Source organism: Bos taurus, chromosome 3, assembly GCF_002263795.3.
Source record: "Bos taurus isolate L1 Dominette 01449 registration number 42190680 breed Hereford chromosome 3, ARS-UCD2.0, whole genome shotgun sequence".
NCBI lineage: Eukaryota > Metazoa > Chordata > Mammalia > Artiodactyla > Bovidae > Bos > Bos taurus.
In genome coordinates, this window is record NC_037330.1 from 113,153,550 (window position 1) to 113,166,151 (window position 12,602).

At 55.8% G+C, this 12,602-nt stretch overlaps 1 protein-coding gene across 8 annotated transcripts in view; it reads left to right on the forward strand.

The window, feature by feature from the left end:
- DGKD (diacylglycerol kinase delta) overlaps window positions 1-12,602 on the forward strand; it is a 110,314-nt gene that overhangs the window by 91,220 nt on the left and 6,492 nt on the right. For 5 of the 8 annotated variants that reach the window (XM_059883753.1, XM_059883761.1, XM_059883763.1 and 2 more), the window contains 10 exons: window positions 240-339; window positions 1,614-1,724; window positions 3,237-3,333; window positions 3,467-3,574; window positions 5,012-5,134; window positions 5,967-6,101; window positions 6,333-6,484; window positions 7,301-7,412; window positions 7,494-7,586; window positions 8,422-8,541. In XM_059883753.1, the coding sequence (XP_059739736.1) occupies window positions 240-339; window positions 1,614-1,724; window positions 3,237-3,333; window positions 3,467-3,574; window positions 5,012-5,134; window positions 5,967-6,101; window positions 6,333-6,484; window positions 7,301-7,412; window positions 7,494-7,586; window positions 8,422-8,541 (1,151 nt within the window). 8 annotated transcript variants of the gene reach the window in all.

The following is a 12,602-nucleotide window of genomic DNA, read 5'->3' on the forward strand; positions in this document are numbered from 1 at the left end:
TTTATAAACTCTGTTCTAACGGGTCAGAGGTTACCATCCAGTGTTTGTTTTTGTTCTGCCAGTGTGGGTTTAGGAGAGTGGTTTTTGACCTGAGACTGTTAATTGTCGAAGTTTGGACATCTTTACGTGGTGTTTTAGAAGCACCTCATCATGATAATGCTCTCCGAAGAACACGTGATCATCACCCTCTTGAATCCAGGGCCCCCAGCCAGTGCGGTCTGCTCCCGTTCTCTCCCCAGCAGATGTTCGCGCCGGGATGTCTGGTACGCTGCCTGGAGGCTCAGTCATCAGCCGATTGCTAATTAATGCCGATCCCTTTAACTCTGAACCAGAAAACCTGTGAGTATGGGGTAAACCAAGCGGGCCTGTTGTTAGCTCAGTGCTGGTACGTAGAAGTCTGACTGGGAAATAACTTGAGAAATTCATGAAGAGTTGACTGGTTGACCTTTTCCAGCTGCTGTCGGCCATTAAGGAAAACCCAGAAAGGGTGAGGCTGCAGGGCTGAGGGTGGCTGGAACTTCTGGGACGGCGGTGGCCGTGCTCACGCATCTCTGGCTTCCGAACGTGCTGGCGTGCTGAGGCTTCGGCAGGTTCAGAGACCAAGACGGGCTGTGCCGTGTTCTTGGTTGTCCTCTCTGGGGTCCTGGGCGGCCCCACGTGGGCACCACCTCCTGACCACATCGCGTTGCCTTCCTTGTGGGTCCGCCGCTCCCCCGTGAGCACAGGTCCCAGGCTGGACGCCCCTCCTCGCTCTCCCCGGGAGATGCTTTCCTGGGTTTGGACTCTGCCCGCTGCGTGCCCTGTCCTCTGCCCAGCGTCTAAAGGCAGCTCGGGCTTTCGTGCAGCTTGTCCTTGTGTGTATAGAAGCCATTGTGGGACACGTGGCCTTTTGAAGGCCCTAGGTTTCCCTTTCAGCCAGCTGATAGCAGGTTCTGGGCAGCCAGGGCTGGTGGCAGGGGATGGAAAGGTGCCCACACGTGTGTCTGGGCGGCTGCTGTCAGGAGAGGCAGGCATGGCCTCCAAACCCAGAGTTTCCACGTGGCCCGGCGGGTCCCTTCCTGGGGTGACTCCCAGGAAAAACAAAACAGAAACACGGCCACACCGAAGCGTGGGTACGTGTGTTCACAAGTCAGGGCTCAAAAGTGGAATGGCCCAGACGTCTGACAGTGGGGAGCAGATGGACGGATGGAGCGTGTCCCTTGGGGCTCACTGTCGGGCTGTTGCCGGCTGAGGTGCTGCACTGGACGAGCCCAGTGTCTGCGGCGTGTAGGCGCGCTCGGTGACGGGGACAGATGCAGAGGGCTGCGCGTGTCAGTCTGTTCCTGGGAGCCGCCCAGACCTGCAGCACCACAGGGCAGAACGCCGTCAGTGCCGCTGGGGCCCTGGCTCACGGGTGCGGGCTTCGTTTTGGGGGACGAGCTGTTCTGATGTTGATTGTAGTGACTCTCTGAGTACATGGAAGTCATTATTGGGTTCAGCCTTTTAAATGGGTAGATTTTACGGTATGTGAATTGCGTCTTGGTCACACTGTTCCCTCCCTTCCAAAAGCTAAGTTTTGTCCTCAGAGGCTGGTCCGCAGGGCTGTTCTAATGGGCCCGAACCCCCCTTTGCAGAGAGTATTACACGGAGAAGTGTGTCATGAACAATTACTTTGGCATCGGCCTGGACGCGAAGATCTCCCTGGACTTCAACAACAAGCGTGACGAGCACCCGGAGAAGTGCAGGTGGGTGCGGCCCGAGCACGCCTGTCCTGACGTGGGCTCTGGTTCCCCCTCTGGCCGTGGGGTTTCTTCTGGAGCGCGGAGCACTTAGGCAGAGCCCAGATCCAGAGCCTGAGCGCCTCGCTGGAAAGCAGGCGTGTCCGTGTATAGTGGCCACAGCAGCGGGCAGTCGCGGGTCGCCTGCAGGAGGGGTCAGGGCTCGCCCACCTCTCGGGCTCTCGAGCAGGGGCAGCCCTGAGGGGTGCTCAGGCTCTCCCCCTAAATCACTATGTGCTTGCTCCCCCCAACTGAGGGAGGAGGGCGACTGGTGTCTCCTTCCCCACGGTGGCCATCAGCTGGTGGGGGACCATTAGAGGAGCTGATGTGGAGTTTGGGGGAGAATAGCCATCGATGCAGAGGAAAAACAGAACCAGTCATGAGAACTCGAAACCCTGGGAGCCCTGGGGCTCAAGTGTCGGAAAAAGGCTCAGGCGTCCCCGGGGCGCCCGCACCACCAGTGCGTAACAGAGCCCCATCGCGTGACCAGGCCCTCGTCAGTGCAGACAGCTGAGAGCACTGTTGGAATGCGTGTCATCTAGCAGAACGAAGTAGGTGAAGGAGCGAGGCCTCGTGGAAGATGGTTTTTTTAGAAACTTGGAATCTTGACATAACCTTGCCTGAGTTTGCACCTTTGAGATGACCTACTGAGAAGATGCCATTTCTACAAATCTAGCTTGAAGAAGTAGGGGAAGGTCGGCAAAGGGGTGCTTTACCAAGGGCCACAGCCGGGCGCATTACAGAGCCCGGGAGTGTGGGCAGGAGGTGACCCATCAGAGGCGTTGAGTCAGCGGCCGCTGGTGGGAGGAGCCCCGATGCGGTCATGCGTGCTCGGGACCTGGGGTGGCGCCCTCCACGTGGGGTGAAGTGCAGGTTTCCGCTGTTTCAGCTGTAAGTCAGGTTCCTGGGAAGGACTGAGAAGACCCGCTGGAGCGTTTCTCATCAGCGCTGACGCACGGGAATTACAAGTGCACTTCTGTGCTTTCCTGCACTTCCCAAGTTTGACTCATTGGGAAAGACCCTGCTGCTGGGAAAGACTGAAGGCAGGAGGAGAAGGGGACGACAGAGGATGAGATGGTCTGATGGCATCACCGACTCAATGGACATGAGTGTGTGCAAACTCCAGGAGATGGTGAAGGACAGGGAAGCCTGGCGTGCTGCAGTCTGTGGGGTCACAGAGTCAGACATGACTGAGCGACTGAACAACAAACATAATTTTATAGCTGGAAAAAGTAATTAATTTGCACGTTTTTTGTGAGGCTCTGTGATGTCTTACCTTTCAGGATAGGCTTACTTCTTGGGAGCATTAGTTTCGAAAAGTAGAATTTCATGTCAGTGGACGTCTCTCTCGCTTGTCTCACACGGATGTGTCACAGGCATGTCCCTCCTCCTCTCGCACTGTCGCTGCTGGGCACATGTGCCTGGTGTGATCGGCTGTGAGGAGGTGACTGCCGGCCGGCCGTGTGCTCTCCTCCCCAGGAGTCGAACCAAGAACATGATGTGGTACGGAGTCCTGGGCACCAGAGAGCTGCTGCACAGAACCTACAAGAACCTGGAGCAGAAGGTCCTACTGGAGGTGAGCGGGCGGCACCCCCAGCCCTGCTCCTGAGCAGCGGGGCCCCGCGGCCCGCGGTGGGTGCCCGGGAGGACGCCCCGCCTGACGCCGCCTCTCTCTCTCCTCCTCTCCTCTCCCGCGTCCCCCCGCACAGTGCGATGGGCGCCCCATTCCCCTCCCCAGTCTGCAGGGAATCGCAGTCCTCAACATCCCCAGCTATGCCGGAGGGACCAACTTCTGGGGGGGCACCAAAGAGGATGATGTACGTACGGGGGTGCCGGGTGGCGCGGGGTTGGGCGGGTGAGGACTGAGTGGCCAGAGAGGTGGCCCCTCCGGGAGCTGAGGCAGAGCCTCCCGCTCTGGGGGTGCTCTGTGGGCAGGCTGGGGGCTGGACGGGGCAGCGCCCTCGTGCTGGCCGCGGGGGTGCGGTGGAGAGTGAGACAGCCCCCCTGCTCCAGTAGGGCAGGTGTGGTCACAGGTGTGACCTGGAGTCTGGGTCAGACCTGCCCTGGGGGTCATCTGGGAAGGTGTCCAGGGGGAGGGGACATCTGCACAGAGGCCTGAAGGTGTCTTGGGGTTGGACAGGTCAGGTTGGTGTCAGGGAGGGGGCACGTTCTCCAATGGCGTGCACCCTGGGTGGAGCGTAGAGAGGTCTGAGGAGCCAGGGAGGAGTTTGGAATTTACGCTGTGGGGGCACGGACGGGTATTGACTGGGGCCCTCCCTTAGTGCAGAGCAGCTGCTGGGGCGGCTAACGTAGACTGCCCTCATGGCCCGTGCTGGTCCCGCTTGTCAGCGCGCTGCTCGAGGTCACAGCCCTCGCAGACCCTGGAGGGACGGACCCGTGTCAGCCCCGGGCACACACACGTGCCCGAGGCCCCGCGTGTGTGAGGGGCAGGCAGGCCTGCCATGTGATCCAGGCTGCTGCCTTCCGGGTCTGGAGTGGAAGCCCCTCCGCAGTGTCCCCACAGCGGCTCCCTGTTGTGAGCCTGGCTGGCTTTTAGCACTCGATCCGGGCCGCTGCCTTTCCAGGTCTGGAGTGGAGACCCTTCCTCAGCGTCCCCGCAGCTTCTCCCTGTCGTGGGCCTGTCTGGCTTTTAGTGCAGCAGTCCCCAGAGAAAGGCGGCTGTGTGTGTGTGTGTGTGTGTGTGTGTGTGTGTGTGTGTGTGTGTGTGTGTGTGTGTGTGTGTGTGTGTGTGTGTGTGTGTGTGTGTGTGTGTGTGTGTGAGTGAGTGATGGGGCAGGGGGGTCTTCAGGCCAGGTGTGTGTGTGTGTGTGTGTGTGTGTGTGTGTGTGTGTGTGATGGGGGCAGGGGGTCTTCAGGCCAGGTGTGTGTGTGTGTGTGTGTGTGTGTGTGTGATGGGGGCAGGGGGGTCTTCAGGCCAGGTGTGTGTGTGTGTGTGTGTGTGTGTGTGTGTGTGTGTGTGTGTGATGGGGGCAGGGGGGTCTTCAGGCCAGGTGTGTGTGTGTGTGTGTGTGTGTGTGTGATGGGGGCAGGGGGGTCTTCAGGCCAGGTGTGTGTGTGTGTGTGTGTGTGTGTGTGTGTGTGTGTGTGTGTGTGTGTGTGTGATGGGGGCAGGGGGGTCTTCAGGCCAGGTGTGTGTGTGTGTGTGTGTGTGTGTGTGTGTGTGTGTGTGTGTGTGTGTGTGATGGGGGCAGGGGGGTCTTCAGGCCAGGAGCAGAGGTCAGCTCTGACGCCAGTCCTTGCAGACCTTCACAGCCCCATCGTTTGACGACAAGATCTTGGAGGTGGTCGCAGTGTTTGGTAGCATGCAGATGGCTGTCTCCCGGGTCATAAAGCTGCAGCATCATCGGATCGCCCAGGTACTGGCTGCAGTCCTGGAGGCGGTAGGGGCCTGGGTGCTGGTGGGGAGAGGCAGGCCTGGCCCAGACCCATGCTCCCGAGACAGGTGGGCATCTGGGTGCAGAGCCCCGGACAGTGGGCCACCCGGCCGCCTCCCGGTCCAGAGCCCATCCTTGTCTGCTGTGTTTGACCTCTGAAAAATGTTCTTCAAACCAGGGCTGGCTTGCTCCCCGGAACGCCCCCCTGGCCCTCTGTGGGGGCTCCTCCTGCTATGGTGGGGTGAGCCGAGGTGGGCCTGGCTGCCTGCAGCCCGGCCCTGCGGCTCTCAGGAGCCACAGCTTGAGTCCAGGAGCGAGGCCTAGCGTGTGTCCTCACAGGCTGCTCTGAGGCCCGGCTCGGGAGAGACGGGGTGGGTCCCCCTTGGGAGGTTCTGGTGACGGGCTGGGAAGGGTCTGTCTGTCTGAGTGGTGGGGAGGGCTCATGCTGCCCTGAGCCCTAGTCCCTTCTGTCCTCACTGCGGGCTGTGTGGATGTCACGGTTTTAATCTTTCGGCAACACACTCTGTTGAGAAGAGGAGCCCTTGGTGGGAGTTGGCCCTGTCTCGGGTGTGTCCCCGTGTGCCCAGGGACCCAGCAGCTTTTGGTGGTCACGAGATCCCGCCCAAGGCCCGGTGCTGGCATCTGAGCACTGAGTTCCCCACAGGGCAGCGGTCAGGGATGCAGGGTGCCCCGGGTGTGGGGCGGTGGGGCGGGGTGGGGCTGGAGCTCCAGGAGCTGAGCCCAGGCGGGGGTGCCCTGAGCCCGGAAGCCCCGGAGGTCAGCGAGGTGCTCCAGCGGGCGGTGGTGTTCGCAGTGTCGCACGGTGAAGATCTCCATCCTGGGCGACGAGGGCGTGCCTGTGCAGGTGGACGGCGAGGCCTGGGTCCAGCCCCCGGGGTACATCCGCATCGTCCACAAGAACCGCGCGCAGACCCTCACCAGGGACCGGGTAAGACGGCCCCCATCCTGGGGGACCTGGCGCCTGAGCGCTCGGTTCCAGGAATTGACATAGTTCTCCCCCAGATTAAGTGAGTGGGGCTGGGGTTCCTAGGACCGTGCCCTCTCCCCCAGAGCAAACAGGCGTCTGCGTCCCCGTCCGGGATTTCCACGAGTGTCCAGCAGCGTTGGCTGTTGGACGTGCGCTCGAGGCAGGGTGTGTAACCCTGGTCCTGTGTCCTAGGCCTTCGAGAACACCCTCAAGTCCTGGGAGGACAAGCAGAAGTGCGAGCTGCCCCGGGCCCCGTCCTTCTCCCTGCACCCGGAGATCCTGTCCGAGGAGGAGGCCACCCAGATGGACCAGTTTGGGCAGGCGGCAGGCGCCCTTATCCACAGGTGGGTACCCCCTCCTTCCGCGGTCAGCTCCCCCAGCGAGGCCCCAGGTCCACGTGGGGCCGCGGGCATCGAGACACTCCTCCCGTATATTCCGTGCCGTCTCCTCCGTCACGGAGCCTGGCCAGCCAGGTTCTGCTCACCCTGCACTTTGCGGTTGTCACTGATGGTCTTGTAGACGTTACTTGGGGCTTAAGGACACGGAAGCCTCAAGCCCCCAGGCATTTTCAGGGCCAGCTACCTGGACTGTAAAGCCGTCCTGGATTCCTAAGAACAGTGCACTTACTGCCTCCTTCACTTCACGCCGAAGAGCAGGTGTGCGGTTAGGAAGCACACCATGTAAATTAAAAAAAAAAAAAAGGCAGCCAAAGGTGCTTCCTCTCCTCTCAGCCCCCAGAGCCACTGTGGACCTTCCCCCATGGCAGTCACTGCTCTGCCCGCTGCCCGGCCCCTGCCGTGCCCAGCCCCCGCCCCTGGGCACGGTCTCAGTGGCCTGGTGGCCTGTGCCCACAGCTGCCACATCCCCGGAGCCCCGGCCGCCCGGCTCTGTCTTTGGACCCTGTTCACCTCCCCGCCCCCTTCCTGAGGCCACGTGCAGGCCTGGCGCTCCCCACCACGGGCCTCTCTGGTCCCTTCCTGGCTTTCTCCTCTCTTTCCTACTCTGGAGGTTTCACAAGGCCTCCATCCCTTTTTGGGGCACTCACCTCCTTGGGTGAATCTCCGGAAAAGCTCGGAAGTTTGTCTTCAGATCTCCCTGTTAAGGCCTCCCCCGCCATCGGTCAGGAGGTGACGGGCCTGCCGCTGTGTCTGTCTCTCCAGCATCCGGGAGCTAGCACAGTCCCACCAGGACGTGGAGCAGGAGCTCGCCCACGCCGTCAATGCCAGCTCCAAGTCCATGGACCGAGTGTACGGCAAGCCCAGAGCCACAGAGGTGCCTGCGCCCTCCCGCCCCTGCCCCCAGCACCCGCCAGCCCTTGGGCCGTCTCCATGGTTCTGTTCTGGTTCCTCTCAGGGGCTGAGCTGCAGCCTCGTCCTGGAGATGGTGAATAACGTCCGAGCCCTGCGCAGCGAGACGGAGCTGCTGCTTGCGGGCAGGCTGGCCCTGGTAAGCTGGGGGCCAACCCGCGGCACGCACACAGGCAGCGCGGCTCCATGCGGGGCTCCTGACTGTGGGGGTTCCTCAGAGGACCCTGCGCTGACCCTGCAGTGATGCTCAGACCCTCTGGCCCATCATGCCACACCCCCTCCAGGGTGTCAGGACCCCACTGTGTAGTGCACAGCCCTCTGTCCTCAGGCCCCACGGGTATGCAGCTGCCTCTGGCCTTGTCCCCAGCATGCAGACCTGGCCGCCCCTCCTCACTCAGGCCCGGGGAGGCACCCAGCTGGATTTCTGTCAAATTGCAGAAGCCAGAACAGGGCAGACCTCAAGAGTGCCCATCCAGCCTTCTTGTAAGAAACGAAGGTATGGAAGGTCAGGGAGGTGAAGTCATTGCAGAATCGCCCCAGGAGTCCGGTCCGTACTCTCTACTCTCATTCCAAGCTTGCACGCTGTCCTGACGTTCCTGTAGCTGCCTCTACGCCCCACACACTTTCTGTGCTCCAGTGCAGGCGGGCTGGTCCCCCTTCAGAGAGAGGGTCCCGAGGACACTGAGGCAGGTGACCTGTAAGCCCTGCCGATGCGATTTTCAGGCGAGCTTGGTTTGCCCCATTACTTATGAAAGGAGAGTTTTAATTCTCTCGCTTGGTGCTACTTATAAGCGGAGGTTCCGAGTTTGGCCCTTGAGGGGTGCTCTGTGGCTCCGTTTCCTGGCAAGCTTTTAGAAGAGCTCTCTGAGAGTGGCCCGGGCCTGGGCCAGGCTCCCTGTCTGTGTGGGCCCTGTGGCCCCGCCCTTCTGGTAACCGCTGTGTCTCCTCCCTCCATCTCTCTGTCCCTGGAGCAGCAGTTGGATCCCCCTCAGAAGGAGCGGCTCACGGCTGCCCTCGCCGAGATGGACCAACAGCTCAGGAAGCTGGCAGACACGCCCTGGCTGTGCCAGCCCATGGAGCCTGGTGACGAAGAGGTATGTGGGTCTCGGGCCTCAGCATGGCATCCTGGACGTGGGGCTGTCCCTTCTGTGTCTGAGTCCCTGTGTGGCTTCGGGGTGAAGATGGTGTTGCTCCTGCGGCCCCTGATCTGGCCCCCGGTAAACACGCGTCTCTGTTAAAATGCCCACTTTGGCAGGTAGGAAGGAGCTGGGAATTGCTGTCGAGAATGACGCTCGACAACTGGGGCACTGTTGCCCTTGGAAACAGAACTGTGGAACAGCTGGGGGCAGGTAGAGAGAAGGCTGAGCCCGGCCCCACTGTGTGCCCCCAGCATGGAGGCACGCTGCCAGGCTGACCTGCGGATTGCTGGGCGTCTGTTGGCAGGGTCGGGGCGCCGTGTTCCACTCCCGGTCACACTTGTCTGTTATGTGTGTTTAGGGAGCACAGCTTGCACGGGCCTTACAGCTGGGATATCGGGAGCCTGGTTACGCCCCGGGGCCATGCCTCCTGCAGCAGGCAAGGCAGCCATGGGCCCAGGAGAGGTGCTCACTGGGCATGGTTTGGGGGCAGCACCTGGATGGAGGCCAACCCGCGAGGCCGTCCTCCCGAGGGTGGAGCAGGGGTGGCGGGAGGAAGTTCACATGGTGAAGCACTGCTGGGCCCTGAACGCCCGGCCCCCCGCTGTTGGCTTCGCTTGTTAGAACCATGGGCCAGGGGACGGGCCAGCAGTGCAGAGCTCCTCACGCACGTGTGGGCGCTCGCTGACAAGGGCCCACCCCGCCTGGAAAACTGACCGGGGCCTCAGCTGAGAAGCACAACTTGGCAGCTTAAGAATGAGGACTCTGGTTTAGAGGCCCTGGCCAGCCTCGTCAAAATGTGTTTGATAGTTAGCTATAAATACGATAAAAGTTCCAAAGAAAATTACTGAATAACATACAAGTTTTTAACGAATGCAGCCGCGGCCTACCCTGTGATTAGTGCAGTGTGAGCAGTAGCTGGGGGAGCAGGGAAGGAGGGCTTGGACAGAGGAGGGAGAGCGCTTTAAATGCCTCCTGTGGTGGAAGGAGGTGAAAGACGCTCTTGACGTTAATAATTAGAGGAAGGTCATCAGTTATGTTTTAAAAACTTAAAAATAGTTTTAAAGGTGTGTGTGTGTATGTGAGCCACTCAGTCGTGTCTGATTCTTTGTGACCCCATGGACTGCAGCCCGCCAGGCTCCTCTGTCCATGGGATTCTCCAGGCAAGAACACTGGAGTGTGTAGCCATTCTCTTCTCCAAATTTTAAAGGTAGTTTCTGATAAAATTGAAAAGGTTTATATCTTTCTGAATCACTACAAAAGACAAAAACAAAATATCGTCCCTATTGTAAAAGAAAATAAAGGAACTAGTAAAGATGGAGCTAACAGCATAAAAATTAGAAAATAATATATCTTCTCCTTTTAAAAGCAAAGTATTCTTTAGGTTGTGTTAAAAAAAAAAAATCTGACCAAATACTGATCACAGGAGCCCAGTTTTCTCTTCTGTACACTGAATGAAAAATTATGACCCAGAAAGAGTAAAAATAAAGCAGTTTCAAGAAAATGATAAAAAATGCAAAGTAACTATTAATATAAAAATAGAATTGCATACCTAAGGCAAAAGTGATAGAAGATCACTTTATTTTGGTAAAAACTAATCATCATATTGTTCTATACCATATGATTCTGAATAAACTGATTAAAGTAATGATAAAATCATATGCTAATATAGCATTTACATGAGTTAAAGTATGTTGTTTATTTGCCAATGGATGACATTTTTTTCTAATATTTCTTTTTGTTATTTTAACTTAATTTCAATGTTCAAAGGCAGTTGTTTGTATATAACCAGTCCTTTGAAATTTATTGACACTAACTTTATGGCCCAATAGATGGTCAGTTTTTATAAATGTTCCTCGTATGCAGTTGTGTTTTTTACATCATTAAGTCCTCACTGAGGTATTTTTCTTTGTGTTTTTGTTTTTGGTTTTGTGTCGTTTTGACCTGTCAGTTACTGTTGAACACTCTGACCATGAATGAGACGTCTTGTGTTTTGTATGTGGTTTTGTGTATTTTTGCCTTATGCCTTTTGAGGCTATGTTATTGGGTGCATTTAGGGTTTTATCATTATAACGGGGCCTTTACTAATTCTTTTTATTTTCAAGCCTACTTGTTTGACATATTCTGTTTCATACTTTACTCTCAAGCTTCATTTGGAGTGTCTGTCTTACGGGCAGCGTTGCTGAACCTGGGCTTTTATTCAGTGCTGTGCTGTGTGAATACGGGAGCCCGGCTGTTTACCTTCACTGTGATTACCGTATTTCACTGTGATTAACCGTATTCAGACACATTTCCCTTCTTTTGTGCTGTTTGTCTCACTTTTTGTTTCCTTTCTCCGTTTTGATTGATGAGTCTCTCTTTCCCACAGTTCTGTTTATCCCCTTTGCTGGTTTGGGAACATGTGGTCTTCTGCATGTTCTTTTAGGGATTAGCCCCCAAATTTCAATCTTAATTGATGTACATAAAATGTGTCAAGCTAAAACTTCTTGAAATAATAGGAAATGTCAGAAACACAGTTTGGTAGTGTGACTTCTCACTATCAGTCCATGATTAATCATGGTGAAAGTGACCACATCACAACATCTGAACAAAGGAAGTAGAGAGAATACGTGTATGTAGAATTTATACACAAATGTGCACTGTGCTTCTCTATAGAGAGCGCTTACTCTCTGTAAAGGGGACTCTGCTTTCTTTCCTGTTGTCCGTAGGACATTTTAAAAATCTGTTGGTATTCCAGACCGGCTCGTCCCAAGGGGCAAAAAGGTGACGTATGAAGGGCAAAGGGAACTGTGAATGGGGAGCTGCCACAGTTCTACTGATAAAGATAGGAAAATCATTTATCTGAGAAGGAAAAACAGTGGTAGATCTTTGAGTTGGTTCTTTGAAACAAAAGCAAAATAAACTACGCTCTGGCAAGTGTACTCTGGGGGAAGGGAACAAAGTGCAGCGATGGGGGGGCCAGAGCAGCAGGTGTGCCAGCCGGTCAGGGTCCGGCGTCCATGAAGGAACGCCAGTGAGTCTCAGCATCTCAGCAAGCCTTTTGATTTTTCAGAAAAAAATTTAAATTACACAAATTTAAATCTCAAGATATTTTAAAAAGAATAGCCACAGAACAACTTGAAAAAGTAAATTTTATTTCCAAAGGAAAAATTTGTCAAGGAATATATAATTTCCGTATATAAGAAAGTGTCAAAGCTAGAAAAAGATGGACAGTATCTCAGCTCACTTCAGTCGCACAGTCGTGTCCGACTCTGCGACCCCATGAATTGCAGCACGCCAGGCCTCCCTGTCCATCACCAACTCCCGGAGTTCACTCAGACTCCAGTCCATCGAGTCAGTGATGCCATCCAGCCATCTCGTCCTCTGTCGTCCCCTTCTTCTCCTGCCCCCAATCCCTCCCTGCATCAGAGTCTTTTCCAATGAGTCAACTCTACGCATGAGGTGGCCAAAGTATTAGAGTTTCAGCTTCAGCATCAGTCCTTCCAATGAACACCCAGGACTGATCTCCTTTAGGATGGACTGGGTGGATCTCCTTGGAGTCTAAGGGACTCTCAAGAGTCTTCTCCAACACCACAGTTCAAAAGCATCAATTCTTTGGTGCTCAGCCTTCTTCACAGTCCAACTCTCACATCCATACATGACCACTGGAAAAACCACAGCCTTGACTAGACGGACCTTTGTTGGCAAAGTAATGTCTCTGCTTTTGAATATGCTATCTAGGTTGGTCATAACTTTCCTTCCAAGGAGTAAGCATCTTTTAATTTCATGGCTGCAGTCACCATCTGTAGTGATTTTGGAGCCCAAAAAAATAAAGTCTGACACTGTTTCCACTGTTTCCCCATCTATTTCCCATGAAGTGATGGAACCGGATGCCATGATCTTAGTTTTCCGAATGTTGAGCTTTAAGCCAACTTTTTCACTCTCCACTTTCACTTTCATCAAGAGGCTTTTTAGTTCCTCTTCACTTTCTGCCATAAGGGTGGTGTCATCTGCATATCTGAGGTTATTGATTTTCTCCC